Source organism: Solanum dulcamara, chromosome 7, assembly GCF_947179165.1.
Source record: "Solanum dulcamara chromosome 7, daSolDulc1.2, whole genome shotgun sequence".
Taxonomy (NCBI): domain Eukaryota; kingdom Viridiplantae; phylum Streptophyta; class Magnoliopsida; order Solanales; family Solanaceae; genus Solanum; species Solanum dulcamara.
Genome location: NC_077243.1, coordinates 70,168,627 through 70,185,362, shown reverse-complemented (window position 1 = coordinate 70,185,362; position 16,736 = coordinate 70,168,627). Strand labels below are relative to the sequence as shown.

At 35.1% G+C, this 16,736-nt stretch overlaps 1 protein-coding gene across 3 annotated transcripts; it reads left to right on the top strand.

Annotated features, from left to right (window-relative positions):
• The first annotated feature begins 2,480 nt into the window (after positions 1-2,480).
• LOC129894137 (histone-lysine N-methyltransferase CLF) lies at positions 2,481-12,705 on the top strand. 3 transcript variants are annotated; one of them, XM_055969676.1, is made up of 17 exons: positions 2,481-2,721; positions 3,730-3,831; positions 3,951-4,276; positions 5,327-5,488; positions 7,100-7,184; positions 7,339-7,482; positions 7,630-7,677; positions 7,770-7,841; positions 8,014-8,732; positions 9,567-9,723; positions 9,840-10,060; positions 10,256-10,387; positions 10,608-10,698; positions 11,542-11,589; positions 11,667-11,795; positions 12,068-12,145; positions 12,221-12,705. In XM_055969676.1, exons 1-17 carry the CDS (start codon positions 2,659-2,661, stop codon positions 12,410-12,412), a joined length of 2,769 nt encoding a protein of 922 aa, XP_055825651.1. In that variant the 5' UTR covers positions 2,481-2,658; the 3' UTR covers positions 12,413-12,705. The 3 variants fall into 3 exon arrangements, with proteins under 3 accessions (XP_055825651.1, XP_055825652.1, XP_055825653.1); XM_055969677.1 differs by having other exon boundaries at positions 2,482-2,721; positions 8,113-8,732; XM_055969678.1 differs by lacking the exons at positions 2,481-2,721; positions 3,730-3,831 and having other exon boundaries at positions 4,123-4,208.
• The last annotated feature ends 4,031 nt before the right edge of the window (positions 12,706-16,736 follow it).

Sequence of the window (16,736 nt, the reverse complement as noted above, 5' to 3'; positions counted from 1 at the left end):
ACCATTTGATGGTCAAAATTGGAATAATTTGACCTAATTATGATAGATTAATAATTTGATCATGAAATTAGACTCTAAATGAAAAATTAATCATAAAAATGGATCGCCTAACTTTTTTGGTGTGTTATTCGATATTTTCATAAGATAAGACTTGAAAATTATTTAGTTAGAGAACTGGACATTGCTAATTAATTTGGAGAATCTCACTAGTTTCAAGGTGCGTAAGACTTTAATTTTTGATTTTCTTACTTTTTTTAAAGCATGATTCGAGATTTACATTACTGCTTTCAAAATATCCAAAATGTTTTGGAGAAAGTATGTGCTTATGTTGTTTATGTTATTTTAAGCTATTTACCATATTAGCTCTCATATGATTATGATATGATACTGTTAATAATTGCAGCATGATTTAGAAGTGTATTTTTTTTTTACAAATTAAGCATGACATCAAAGATTTAGATCTACCGAATTTCTAATATTCATGAGAATCCATATATTTAGATCTAGTGAATTTTGCAGGTATATACCACGGCTCATGGTTGAACCATTAGATATAATGCCCTAGTCCACGTGGTCTCAGGACTTGTTATTGATTTTAGCTTGACTTGTACATGTTTGCGCTATTTGTATTACATGTTTGTATTATCGTATTGTTATATACTATTATTTAATATAGAGGAGCATGTCGATGATCTCACTTTGCTTAGGCTCATGATATCCCCTCACTACTTTGTGCAGATCTTATAACTAGTTCGAGGTGATATTTCAATTCAAACTAAGGTGACCCAATCATGTATTTCACCGGTGATAATTCACGTTATTTTTTAGAGAAAAGATATAAAATCACTGTTGAAATTGTCGCATTTTTTCAAAAAGACACCTTAATTTTGTAGGCGTTCTATGACCCTCCTGGATAATTTTAAAGTAATACTATTGCTTCATTTTTCGATCTGTCCCACTTTTTTAAAAAGAAATAATGACATGCACCAATTCTTAATTACCACGTGTTAAATATCATAAATTTTAAAACTAAAAGAGAAAAAGACTAATTTTTTATAAAAAATATTAATAAAAATCCAAAACCCTCCCCCTCCCCCTCCCCTGCTTCTCCTCTTCACCACATATAGGAAAAGAAGAAAAAAAGTGTCAGAGGATTAAGGAAGAGTCACTGCAACTGGTTATCACAGGACGGGTGCCCCTATTAAAAATTTAATTGTCATTATTTCAAGCTCACATTAATTAATATTATAGATAAAAAAAATAGTGAAATAGATCATAAAAGTGAAGAAAAAATGTTATTTTTTGTCGTCGAAAAATGTTTTTTTCGCACGATAAAATGGTAACTAGTAATGATCATCTTCCTCTTCATTTTTTTCTTTGACTTTTTATTATCTTTTCATCATCTTTATCGAAAAAATTAAACACTAATGACGAAATTTATTATTAATGTAGTGCAAAATGCATCTCTTTGTCGCCGATTTTTTTTTTCCATCGAATAAAATGGTGATCAATTGTAACCATCTCCCTCCTTATTTTTTCTTGTCATTTTTATTACCTTTTCATCATTCCTATTAAAGAAAATCAAACACGACGATGAAAATCGCTATCAACGCGTTGAAGAAGACCGGAAAACAAAGAATTCAATAGAAAATAAAAATTAAAAAAATAAAGAAAAATAAAAATAAAAAAAGTATTAACAAAAATAGAAAAAAAAGAAAATACTCTCTCTTCAAGGTGGCTATAAATTGTATACTAAAATCAACATAAAATTGTTTAGAAGTCATATGACACCTACAAAGTTAATGTGTCTTTTTGAAAAAAAGAACAATTTTAACGGTGACTTTATGTCTTTTTTTAATTTCCTTTTATGTTGTGTCCCTCGATTTCTTATACTCAATTTTTCGCAGATCTTCCTTAACAGTTAAAAAGTTTTAGGCTACAATTTGACATTTCATTTCTAAAATATTCTACTGTCCTGAATTTCGTTATATATGCTTCCTTTTCATTATGAAGATTGATTTGCTAAAGTAAGTTAAAGAGAAACAATTTGTTTAAAGGAGGGTAGTAACTCATCAGGTGTCAATCACGACTAAAAAAATTTGATCGTAACAATTATATTTTCTTGGTTCTCTTTTATTTATGTTGTTCCATAAACTCAAAAATAGATTTCACATTTTAATTGTTCATTTTAACAAGATAAAGTAAATATAATGTATGAAAATCCTATATTTAAATATTTTCTTTTTGCATCCAACTAAACCATCCAAAAACTGTTTCTTATTGAAGCAAAAATTTTAGAAAAAATTTCAAACATGCATTCAAATTCAAAAGTTGGTCAACAGCCCAAAAAACTTAGAAAAATAATTTAAAATAGAGTAGCTAGAATAATAGTGACAGAACAGAACTAAAGTTGGCATAAATAGAAAAAACATAGAATTAAGAGCCAAACAGATTTCTTTAATTTTAGAAATCTTCACTTTAAATAATTTAATAAATGTTCCAACCGAAAAGTCTAAGCAGGAAAAAAAAGAAAGAAGAAGCGATATACCCAATACTTTCTCTGTCGGCCCCTCTCCTTCCTTACCTAGGGTTTTACCCGCACCGTCAAAATCCGATCCGTACCGGAGCTCCGTTGCTGGATCGAGCTTCACACCGGCAATGCCGCCGGCGTCCGATAACTCCCTATCGGATTCCCAAACACAACGTTTAAATGATCTTTCGGTAAATCCAGTACATTCTGTAGTTTAATGCTTTCTTCATATACATTTGGTTATTTTCTAATGTTACATTGAACATATAAAAGATCTATGAATTTATTTCGTATGATTATTGATTTTTGTAACTTCTATAGTGAATTAACACCTACATTGTATTTCTACAGCTCCTTTAGCTCCAGGTTTAGTTAACTCGTATTGATGGAACATAACTGGATTTTTTTTATAAGCATAGATGGGAAGATTTAATTTTTTCGTGTTCTTCGTTAATTTTCTCAAAGTAAAAATGGTGGCCAGCTAGGTTTATCAAATGAAAAAAATGTACTGCCAGCTATGTTTTTGATCAATTTGAGTTACTTTCTCTGTCATTATGGTGAAGTTGTTTCACATGTTGTATAAAGTCTGATGTTTTAGTGGAGACACTGCTGTATTATGGAAGTTTATGGCTAATTCAGAGTTTTGGTTGGCTGGGTTAAAGTTGGACCCGAAGTAGGGTTTGCAGTAGAATTGTGAATCTTGCAGGAATCTTGTACCGTCAATGACTATTATTAGATAATATGAGTTTCTTTCCATAATTTAATAAATTCAGTGTACATCGATTCCATAATTAATAAGTTCAATGTATATCGATGATGGATGGTACTTTGTTTTTGGGAAAATAATGTCAAAAACATTAGAAATCAGTTCCAAGTTGGTACTGTGAATCGTGGCAGATCCACGATTTTTATTGAGGGAGTTCGAAAAATAAACATGCAGAGTTTGAGATTTACCTCAAGTTGAATTTTGAACTCCTAAACCACTAAGCCAACCTCTAGTCTTGTGTTCAGGGGATTCAAAATCTATATATATGCATAAAAATTTTAAAAATTACTTTGTATAGATGGAGTATTTTTTTTGCTGAGTGGGTTCATATAATGAATCATCGGTAGTCTGCAAATGAAGCATTGTTATTGTTGTTATTGTAAAATTGGAAGATTATTATTCTAAGTATTTTGGGCTCTTACTTTCTTGACAGATTGTTTCTCCTGAAGAAGCAACTGTAGAACCTGATGAAGTATTATCAGTTATTGATTCTTTGAAGAGAAAAATTGCTTCTGAACGCGCTGATTATATTAAGGTGCTCTTTCTGTATTTCAGTTTATTCTGCATTCTGTCCAACAATTAGTTCTGAATTTTGATTAAAGATACTTTTACTATATTTGACAACAAATGAGACCTGTGTTCTTCTCCTCTCAGAAAAGGGTAGAAGGAAATACACAAAAGTTGGAGAATCTGACAAAGGATCTTTACAATTTGGCAATAGAGAGAAAATGTGTTGAAATTTTTGATGCTGATGGAAGAGTTGATCTACTATCGAAAAGACAGAAGGATGCAATTGATATGCAAAATGGCATTGATACCAGTAATGCAGATGATGATAGTAATAGCTCCGAAGATGATGGATACGCCACTTCTGCAATTCTTTTAGGATCAAGTATTGCAGTCAAGAATGCCGTACGTCCCATTAAACTTCCAGAAGTAAAAAGAATCCCTCCATATACTTCATGGATATTTTTGGATAGGTGTGTTATGTTTTCACAAAGTATACATCTGCTGTTGAAGTTTAATTTTTGCATCCTTAACAGCTTGCGGTTTCATGCACCCCAGCTATATTAATAAAGGTTCCTCTAAAACTGTACATGTATTGAGAATAGCTATTAATCTTTATTCCTCGTCTTTGATTAATTTGTTAACTGTTAATCTCATACCCAGAATAGGAACTTTTTGTATTCTGTAGTGACAGCAATGTAGAACTGCATATCCTGTTAATTTATAGTCTATAGAAGCTTTGATCTTAATCTCTTGTATGATCTTAGCTAGTACTTTAATATCATATACTTCAGGACCATATTCTTTATGATTAATTTTCCCATAGGCGTATAGATCAGCTTCAATGCAGTAGTGGATTTAGTTGATTCTTGTGTTAGATTTGTTTCCTCCCTCTTCACAAAGAACTTTTCTTTCCTTATAAATAAAAAAATCATTAATAAACACCAAGTTTGGTGTCCAAAATTATGTACAAGCTTTGCGATTCTGCTTTAGTGATACGCTGTCTTCTACCAAGTTTTATCGGCTAGCCATACAACATGGTATTTTCTCTTTATTACCAAAAACACAAATGAAATAAAAAGGATCTTTAAAATGCTTCCTACATCATTTTCACAGTTATGAAGCAATTTCCTATTCCATTTGTTCCATGTACTCCAAAAGAGACAAAGTGGTGTCGACTTTCATGTTGCCTTCCGCACAATCAACTTTGTTAATATGTCCTTGTTTAACAATCAACTTCTTGGAAGTTGCCTCCCAGAAAGCAGAATGGAAAAAATTGATGCAGCTCTTTATTGGATTATTGTAATGGTTTTCGGCTATACGGCTGTGTCTAATGTCTATATATTTCGTTTTCTTATTATTTTCTTTAATCTTGTCCAAAGCCAGGGAATGGCCCTAAATGTTAAATTTTCAGTAATGTCACGTTACCATTTTGATTGGTGTAGTGTCGAAGTGTTCATTGTAGCTATTTCCAGTTGTATTCTTGTTACTTTAATTTTCTGATTCTACTATGTGTTTTGCAGAAATCAGAGAATGACAGAGGATCAATCTGTGGTTGGTCGTAGAAGAATTTATTATGACCAAAATGGTGGGGAAACTTTGATTTGTAGTGATAGTGATGAAGAAGTACTTGAAGAAGAAGAAGAAAAGAAGGTTTTTGCAGAGTCCGAAGATTATATGCTTCGGTTGGTATAATTAAGCTACCTGATTTCAATTTTGCCCTTTAGTAGTTTTGTCTTCTGGTAAAAAGAGAAACTTTTTAGGGAAAACGTTGTTCAGTAGCTAAAGAATGTTTACTCCTTCAGAGAAACATGAACCCCATTTTTGTTTTAGTTTCAAGAAAAACAATGTGTGTCATGTTTCTCTGAAGGAGTAATCATTCTTTAGCTAGTCCATTTGGGTGGACCATAAGAGGGTTAGTACTAGAGAATTGGGTCAGTATTTCCCCCCAATGTGGTTCAGTATTCCCATGGGAAAGATGGACCTGTTACTTATGCCAGGGTTAATTTTTTGGGCTTCTTTCGTATTTGTCCCTTCGCTTAAACTTAATTAGTGGCGCTAGTGCAAATATACAGAATCTATATACTGATTCTGTATATTATATGTATATATATACTTAAATATACAAAACCTATACATTTGTTGGCTATTTTGTAAACTAGATCATCCAAAGGCATTGAACTGTAAATATCTCTAATTTGTTTTCTATCTTCAATGTGTTGCACTGTTCCTTAGGATGTACTTAACCGTAAGGTTGTCTGTACTTTTGTATTCTTATGCTATCATGACCGTTGTATTAATTACCACCAATGATGCCAACTATGGGTGACCTCTATTAGGGTTCTCTTCGTTATAATACCATTCATCTTCTTGACCAATTAGAAGAGGGATATGCCAACGAATTGGAGGAGCAGTGGATTTTCTTTTTAGATCTGGAAGTATCAAGAACATAATAAGTTACACGGATAGGCTAGTGGTCAATGAAGTGGATTGAGAGCTATGAGGTTTCAGGTTCAATCCCCAACAAAGACAAAAACAGTAGGGGGTCGTTTGGTAGGGTCTATAAATAGTGTTGAATAGGGTATTTTAGTAATGCGGATATTAATTATGTTGACATTAGTTATGTCGAGATTATTTCTTATGCATTGGTTAGGTGTATTAAAGTATCATGCATTGCATAATTTCTAATTTTTTATTTTACAAAAATACTCTTCACAAATACGGTGGAAAGGATGTGGAAAAGGTTTTGAGGGGTAATTGTTTCTTTAACTAGGCTAATGCATGCATTAAAATTCTTGCATTGCTAATACCATGGTTTGCCATGTATTAGTTATACCTAACATAATACCAAATAGAGTATATACATAGGTTACTGGGTATGTGGTTGTTGTTTGTAGGTATACATAGGCTGAAAAAGTGGGATCAACAAGGTATTAGTAATACACAAAGTTAATGAATGCATTATTTTTTGTAATGCATCTGACCAAACGACTCCTGGGTGATTTCTTCTTATCTTTCCTAGCCTTGGTGGACAGAGTTACTTGATATATGTTGCAGGTGGTAGGTGGTAGGTATCTCGTGAAATTAGTCGAGGTGCGCTAAAGCTGGCCCGGACACCACGTCTATCAAACAAAAAATATTCTAATTTTTCGTTCTATCTAAATCTATTGCAGTTGTTTGACAATTTTTCACAGACTTAAGCTAAATCTTGTTATTATGTACCTCTGAATGTAAAACTGTTTTTATGTCACAAATACAATGGTCAAGATAATCTATCTTTGTCTGTTTATTCACAGAATGACTATCAAAGAAGTCGGCTTGTCCGATATTGTGTTGGATTTGCTAGGACAGTTCTTGTCTAGAAAACCTAGTGAAGTGAAGGTACACACGTGGTTTTGATACTTGTTTCACTTAACTATTAGCGCTCATTATCTAATAGAAAACTGGTCATAGTGCGAACTCTGGTCCAGCTGTTTCCCATTTTTTGGTTTTTGCTGACTTTACAGAGATAAAACACCATCAAACATTTATACAGGCAAGATATGAAGCTCTGCTTAAGGAAGATGATGCAGGCACTTCAAAGAATGAGAACACGGAAAGTTCTTTAGATTTATATCTTGCCAAAGATCTTGATGCCGCTCTGGATTCTTTTGATAATCTATTTTGTCGTCGATGTCTTGTGAGTATATCTTTTGTTATTCCTCTTACTTTTTGTCTACCAGACCCCACATTATGTGTTATATCGAATCTTTTAGTCTCGCTGGTGTTTTCTTTTCTACTTCTACCTATTTATAATATGTTCTCCTCATTTTGCCCACACTGGCAGGTCTTTGATTGTAGATTACATGGATGTTCACAGGATCTTATTTTTCCTGTACGTTATTGGTCTTCCGACAGATGTTTCATTACCTTGGAACTGTGTGTACTCGAAATGGGATGCTTATGATGTCTTTTTACATTAATTAGGCTGAAAAACAATTACCATGGTACTGCTCCAATGCAGATATGGAGCCCTGTGGACCAAATTGCTTCAGCCTGGTATCTGTCTTCTCTTCTCTTGTACAATGTCTGTAGATTAAGGATCAATTCAGCGTCCTGCTTTATTTATTATGTACAAAAGAACTAGCATTTCAAATTAGGTATCTGTTCTGGTTTTTGCACCACTTTTTGGGTGATACTACCTCCAAATCTTATTTTTTTATTCACCTAGGCCAAAAAGTTCGAAAGTAATGCTACAGTGATCTCTCCTCAGTGCGCTAGTCATGGAGAAAAATCCGTTCTGCCATCTGATGTTGCTAATAATACTCAGATGCCAGGTAGGAAGCATGTATCAAGAAGATCAAAGTCTTCAAAAGGTGAAGGTGCTCCAAATGCAAAAAACATCTCTGAGAGCAGTGATTCAGATATTAGACCCGTAAATGATATCACTTCTAATGAGCGCTCGTCATCTCCATCAAAAATCAAATCTGACAATAAAGATGGCAGCAACAAAAGGAACAGCAAGCGAATAGCTGAGCATGTTCTAGTTGCCATTAAGAAAAGACAGAAGAAAATGGCAGTATTAGAATCTGACTCTGTTGCAAGTGAAAATCTAGGTTTCAAAAATTTGAATCTTCACTCTATTTCGCGGAAGGAAAACGAAGATGCGAGTCCATCTTCACAAAAAGCACAATGTCATAGTGCTAAAAGGTCTAGGAGGAAAAACTCTCCGGTTTTGGACAGTAAAAATTCTTTGCAAGGCAAGGCTTTTGGTTACCAATTGATGGAAGTTTCCAGTGAAAACCCTGCGACAAATTGTGATGACACATCGGGGAAAAATGCATATGTGGGGGAGAATAACTGCAAACAAGAAATAGATGGTACTAAATCTTGGAGACCCATTGAAAAGGCTCTCTTTGAAAAGGGTCTAGAAATGTTTGGTAGAAGCAGGTCGGTAAACTCCAAAACTATGATTTGCTATATCTCTGCTCTTACTTATTTGGTTTCTGTATACGTGGTGCATTCGTATAAGTTTGGTATTAGAAGATGTGAAATTATTCACTGTAACATCACCTGCCTTCTGACTAAAAACGAAAATGATGTTCTGCATTTTAGTTACATGCCTTGTGCTAGCTTTTTTGCTTTACACAAGTTGGCCTGGATAACAACGTTGTCCAATAAAGAAAAAAAGACATGCTGGCTTGGATTGCTTTTTTGATGTTGTGGATTCCAATGCCATAATGTAAATGCAATTAACTGTTATGGAATGGCTTGATCCTGATGGTAGTCAGTAGGAAGACTATCTGCATTACCCATCGTACGAGTACACCTGTCCAACTTGGTCTGTTATCAACTCACAACCTTGATAATTTGGTTTCCACTGAGAAAAGTGTGCACCAAGAATTTTCGACTGTTCAAAGTACGCATAAAGCAAGCTTCTTGTCACTAATTTACAATCTTTTATTTTGTTTGATAAGTCACTAATTTCCCATTCTTAAATGAGAGATAATTTAAATTTATCCTGGGGTATTGTAGTTTGTGCAGGAAGTCATAGTTCATGATCTAATGTCACATTCAACTTAGTTCATTTTAGTTTGGAATAAGAGAAATGCAGTTGAGTTGTTCCAACTATTGACTGAGAAAACCTATTGAGGAACTCTTTTGTGTTTCATCTGTCATGAATACTAAACTTTTCCTTTGGATGATAAATTTGAGTGCCTTTGTCATTTGTATTATCATAGCTTTGATTGTTAACCTCGATTATGAACTTTATATGCTATACAGCTGTTTGATCGCTCGAAATCTCATGAATGGTTTGAAGATGTGCTGGGAGGTTTTCCAGTATATGAATAATTCTGGGAATAAGCTATTCTCAGGTGCAGGTGATGGAATGGATGGCATTCTTGAAGGTGGTTCCAATGGTGATGGTCAGGAAATCATGGTCAGTGTCTGCTTTTCTCATTTATATTTTGCTTTATTTTCTCTTGGTAAGGGAAGTTGAATCATAGCAAACTTGGGTAAATCCTGTGGTATTAAAAAAATCATAATATATTTTAGGGTAATGAACCTCGAAGAAGATCCAGATTTTTACGTAGAAGAGGCAGAGTTCGCCGATTAAAATACACATGGAAATCTGCTGGATACCATGCAATTAGGAAACGGATTTCTGAGAGGAAGGATCAACCCTGTCGGCAGTTTAATCCATGTGGCTGTCAAGGCCCTTGTGGAAAGGAGTGTCCCTGCATTGTAAATGGGACTTGCTGTGAAAAATACTGTGGGTAAGCCAACATTTTTTTCTTGAAATTTCTATGAGATTTTCTCATTAAACATTGGCTTTTACATATCAAAAAAGATATTGCTATGAGATGCCATGAGGCAAGACTCGGTATCTTTTGCCATACACGTTTTAATCACTGATTTAATGCTTTGATTAGCTAATGATCTTTGAATGCTTTGCTATTCTTGTTTCCTAGATGCCCAAAGGGTTGCAAGAACAGGTTTCGTGGTTGTCATTGTGCCAAAAGTCAGTGTAGGAGCCGTCAATGCCCTTGCTTTGCTGCTGGCAGGGAATGTGATCCTGATGTTTGTCGAAATTGTTGGATCAGGTGCACTCTATTAGTCATGCTGTTATTTTTCTGTTGCTTTCTAGTTCCTGGAAGCTGTGAATTTATTACTACTTGCTAATCATTTTGTCCTTCTTGTGAAAAGTGGTCGTGGATTTATCCCCCCTCAAATCGCCTTTATCAAAATGAACGAACTTAGTTTTAGCACTTGTCTTTTTTATTTTCTCAAACAATTGATGTGCCTGTTATTCGGATTTCCCAGTTGTGGTGATGGTACGCTTGGGGTTCCTCCGCCAAGAGGTGATAGTCATGAATGCAGGAATATGAAGCTACTTCTCAAACAGCAACAAAAGGTACTTATATTTGTTATTTCTTCTTGAAATTGGTGAAGGTTTACTTCATAGACAAGTAATTTGTTTGTCTTACTTTCCTTTTTAGTCTGTTTAAAAAACAATGCCTCTTTCCTAATTTGGCAACTCTTGAATTTCAACATCCGACATGACATGTTTAAGACCACAAGATTAAAAGGCATTTTGGTACATTATACATATCTTTAGTTTAAGGCCTTCTTTACTTGCTTAAATTTCGTGTCCAGCCAAACTAAGACTAACAAATTGAAATTTAGGGAGTAATTATTACTGGTATTCTCCTTTTTCCCTAAAGAGGTTATCAATTTTTTGAATTGAAGTTTCTTATCCAGTAGGCATTAAGCATTTTTTACTGGGTTCTATTACTGTCGTCTGTCCTCTATCAACAACAAGTGGGGTCTGGGGAGGGTGGTTTGTTCGCAGCCTTACCCCCCCCACCTTGTGAAAAATAGAGAGCCTCCAATAGACCCTCGGCTATGTTCAACTTCTTTGCTGGTTAGATTGTTGAGTCAATTCTTAAGAATGTTTCTGGCTTGATCCTGGTTGACAAATAAGCATTTTCACTTGTTCTCTAGTACCTTGCTGTGATGGTCCACTCTAAATGATAAAATCTTGTGGTACTCATTTTGCAATGGACAATTATAGTTCCGTATTGCATATCTGTAGTTCTGTGTATCATCTGAGTTTTTGCTGTAATCAGTCGCATCAAAAGTGAGAAGCTGCTGTTTCCTTCTCCTCTCCCACCTTCTCTATGGTGTTCTAAGTTAAGGAATTCAGGTTGCAAATTTCAGTTCTAGGCTGATGATGATGCATTATGTTCATCTACAGGTACTTCTCGGAAGATCTGATGTTTCTGGCTGGGGGGCTTTCTTGAAGGTAAGATCGGACAAATTGATGGGATACATAAAGCAGAAACATGTTTCTTTGGGCCTTATTTTAAGCATTATTTTCAGAATACTGTCGGAAAACATGAATACCTTGGGGAGTACACAGGTGAATTAATTTCACACCGTGAAGCTGACAAGCGTGGCAAGATTTATGATCGTGAAAATTCTTCATTTCTCTTCAATCTTAATGATCAGGCATGAGACATGGCTCCCTCTATACTCTGCTTTTTGTATTTAGTCCCAAAAATTAACTTTCTCATTAGCTGTGTCATATTGCATAACTTGTCTTTTTTCCTCCTGCAAAGACTTGTGATTGTGAAAAATCTACATTTCTCTTCAATCTTAATTATCAGGCATGAGACATGAGACATGACACCTCTATACTCTGCGATTTGTATCTAGTCCTTAAAATTAACAGTTTTATCCACTGTGTCATATGAATCACTTATCTTTTTTTTCCGCTGCAGTTTGTGCTTGATGCACATCGGAAGGGTGATAAACTAAAATTTGCAAACCATTCTCCTGTTCCAAATTGCTATGCTAAGGTAGTTAAATTTACATAAAACTTCCAGGTCATGGTAGAATTCCCGTTGTTTTTTGCTGAATTAACTCTTTGATAGGTCATGATGGTGGCTGGAGATCACAGAGTTGGTATCTTTGCCAATGAAAGAATTTGCGCTGGAGAAGAACTCTTTTACGATTATCGTTATGAGCCAGACAGTGCACCTGCCTGGGCAAGGAAGCCCGAGGCATCTGGTACTAGGAAAGAGGATGCTGCTCCTTCGAGTGGTCGTGCTAGGAAGCATACATAATTGAGCGCCCATTTAACTGATTTTTTGATCCGTTAATTCTCATTCTTTTCCCCCCCATAACTCATCATTGATGACCACCAGATAGAACTTCTAATCATTTTATTCCTGGAGAGGCCATTGCAATCTCCAGAGTATAACTGATTATAGTCTTTTTTGTTTTGGACTAGGCCATTCTCAGCTTCGAGTATATTCAAGCGGGAGAATGATTACAGGCTTAGTAGCTTCATCAAACATTGTTTTTCATGTAACAGAGTATGCACATTGATCAATTATTTGCCCAAATCTTCTTGAAATATCGTAAAGCCGTATCTTGCGGGAAATAGGATGTCTATCCATGAAATTTATTGATCGTCTCGCTCTGAAAGTAATTTTTGTTCTATTGCATAAGACCCGGATGAGAGTATATACTAGTACAAGTGAAACTGGTGAAAATCAATACTTGGTTTACTTTTACATCCTCTTGCCTCAACGGCTCCTAAAGGTGGAGGTCTCTTTTGGACTAGCAAGTTTACGTACCTAGGTCTTAAGTGAAGTCTGATCATAGGTTCATCAAATTGTGCATTTCTGATGCTCCATAACTTAAAAGACTTGCTAATGCTTGGAATAATAAGGGATTTTTTTTTAAAATAGAAAAGAGGGTAGCTTTTCAACTTTCTTTTGAACAACTTAGGAGCTTTCCTTTCGTTTTTCAGCAGTCAACTTTCTTTTTTCAGCAGTTTAATATATATAACTATGCAGTCCTACCAAAAAAAAAAACTTAGAACTTTCCTTTTGTTATGAATAATATACTAATGCTACTAATTAATTAGATAGAAAGATACTGAAAGTGAAGAAGAAATGAGGAGAGAAATAAAGTTTTTGTAAAATGATACGTTTTAACATTGCAAATGGCTTATTTATAGCCATAAGTAAGAAATATAATAATAGAATGTGGGAACCATGTAATTTAATATTGTTGCTAGTGGAGAGCCACCTACTTGGCTGCTAATACTCCCCCTTGGATGTCCACGTGTTGTGTCTTAAAAAAAATTACTAGGAAAAATCCACTGAAAAAAAAAATACACATATCTGGTAATACGCCTTGATTGCTGACTCATTAAAAACCTTACCAGGAAAACCCAGTGGGACAAAACCTTGGTTAAGGAAAAAAGAGTGCAGCGCGTATTTACTCTCCCTGATGAAAGCTTCATTTGATATTTTGGAGACGGCGCATTCCAACCTTATGCCTTAGCTTCTCAAAAGTTGATGTTGGTAATGCCTTTGTGAATAAATCTGCAAGATTATCACTTGAACGAACTTGTTGTACATCAATTTCACCATTCTTCTGAAGATCATGTGTGAAGAATAATTTTGGTAAAATGTGTTTCGTTCTGTCTCCTTTTATGAAGCCACCTTTCAATTGAGTTATGCACGCGGCATTGTCTTCGAATATAATTGTGGGTATTTTAACATTATTTTCTAGGCCACATCTTTCTTTGATGAACTGTATCATCGATCTCAACCACACACATTCTCTACTTGCTTCATGAATTGCTATTATTTCAGCATGATTTGAAGAAGTAGCAACAATGGACTATTTTGTAGATCGCCATGATATAGCAGTCCCTCCGTGTCTAAACAGATAACCTGTCTGAGATCGAGCTTTATGTGGGTATGATAAATAACCTGCATCTGCATAACCACTAAGGTCTGCGCAACCTTTGTTAGTATAAAACAAACCCATATCAATAGTATCCTTCAGGTATCGCAAAATATGTTTGATACCATTCCAATGCCTTCGCGTTGGGGATGAACTATACCTTGCTAGCAAATTTACAGAAAATGTTATATCAGGCCTAGTTGCGTTAGCAAGGTACATAAGTGCACCAATAGCACTGAGATATGGTACTTCAGTACCAAGAATTTCTTCATCCTCTTCTGGAGGTCGAAACTGATCCTTTTCCACTTCAAGTGATCGAACAACCATTGGAGTACTTAATGGATGTGCTTTGTCCATGTAAAATCTTTTTAAGATTTTCTCAGTGTAGGCAGATTGATGGACAAAAACTCCGTCTGCTAAATGTTCAATTTGCAGACCTAGACAAAGTTTTGTCTTTCCAAGGTCTTTCATTTCAAATTCTTTCTTTAGATATTCAATTGCCTTTTGGACCTCTTTAGGGGTTCCAATGAGATTTATGTCATCAACATAAACGGCGAGTATAACAAACTCTGATTCCGTTTTCTTAATAAAAACACATGGACAAATAACATCATTAATATAACCTTCATTTATTAAGTACTCACTTAGGCGATTATACCACATGCGCCCTGATTGTTTCAGACCATATAATGATCTTTGTAATTTTATTGAGTATACTTCTCGAGATTTTTTACATGCTTCAGGTAATTTTAATCCTTCTGGGATTTTCATGTAAATTTCATTATCAAGTGAACCATAAAGGTAAGCTGTAACCACATCCATTAGGTGTATTTCAAGATTTTTATGTACAGCTAAACTGATGAGATATCGAAATGTTATTCCATCCATAACCGGTGAATATGTTTCTTCATAGTTGACTCCGGGTCTTTGAGAGAATCCTTGTGCAACAAGGCGTGCCTTATATCTTACAATTTCATTTCTCTCATTTCGTTTTCTAACAAAAACCCATTTATAACCAACTGGTTTTACACCTTCAGGGGTTTGGACTACAGGTCCAAAAACCTCACGTTTAGCAAGTGAGTCTAATTCTGATTGAATTGCCTTTTGCCATTCTGGCCAATTACATCTACGTCGACAATCTTCGACGGATTTAGGTTCAAGACTTTCACTATCTTGCATGAGGTTAATTGCAACATTATATGCAAAAACATTATCCACCGTAATTTTTGATCGATCTAAATTTATCTCATCACCGGTAGAACTTATTGAAAGTTCTTCATTCACTTGAATCTCGGGTTCACTGATTTCTTCAGGAATATCAAGATTACTCAAACCTTGACCTTCTTCAGGAAGTTCGTGTGTAGTATCATCTTTATTATTTCTTATGCTTCTTTTTCTAGGATTTTTATCCTTTGAACCCAACGGTCTACCACGCTTCTGGCGTGTTTGAGATTTAGAAGCTATGATACTTGTAGATGGTCCTTTTGGGACATCAATCCGGATAGGTACATTCACTGCAGGGATATGTGACTTAGTTATCCGTTTCAAATCAGTAAATGCATCTGGCATTTGATTTGCTATTTTCTGCAAGTGGATAATCTTCTGGACTTCCTCTTCACATGTGCGGGTACGTGGATCAAAATGTGATAGTGATGAAACTTTCCACGCAATTTCTTTTTCTTTTTCGGGTTCCTTTTTCTCTCCCCCTAATGGCGGGAAAATTGTTTCATCAAACCGACAATCTGCAAATCGAGCAGTGAATAAATCTCCAGTCAACGGTTCAAGGTATCGAATTATGGAGGGTGAGTCAAACCCAACATATATGCCCAACCTTCGTTGAGGGCCCATTTTTGTACGTTGTGGTGGTGCTACAGGCACATATACCGCACAACCAAAAATTCTTAAATGGGCTATATTTGGTTCATGACCAAATACTAATTGCGATGAAGAGTATTTATTATAATGTGTCGGTCTGAGACGGACAAGTGCTGCTGCATGTAAGATAGCATGACCCCAAACAGTAATTGACAATTTTGTTTTCATTAGTAGAGGTCTTGCTATCAATTGTAGGCGCTTAATAAATGACTCTGCAAGGCCATTTTGAGTATGAACATGAGCAACAGGATGTTCAATTTTTATCCCAATTGATAAGCAATAATCATTAAATGCTTGGGATGTAAATTCTCCAGCATTATCAAGGCGAATGACCTTAATTGGATAATCTGGGAATTGCGCTCTCAATCTGATTATTTGTGCTAATAACTTCGCAAACGCCAGGTTGCGAGATGATAACAGGCACACATGAGACCATCTAGATGATGCATCTATTAGGACCATAAAATATCTAAACAATCCACTAGGTGGATGAATAAGTCCACATATATCTCCATGTATACGCTCTAAAAAACCAGGAGATTCGATGCCAACCTTCAGGATCGATGGTCTGGCAATTAATTTGCCTTGATAACAAGCAGCACATGAAAATTCATCATTTGTAAGAATCTTCTGGTTCTTTAATGGATGTCCAGTTGAATTTTCAAGAATTCGTCTCATCATTATTGATTCAGGATGACCTATTCGATCATGCCATAGCACAAATGTATTTGGATCAGTAAACTTCTGGTTTACGATCATATGTGCTTCAATTGCACTAATTTTTGCATAATATAAGCCAGATGACAAAGT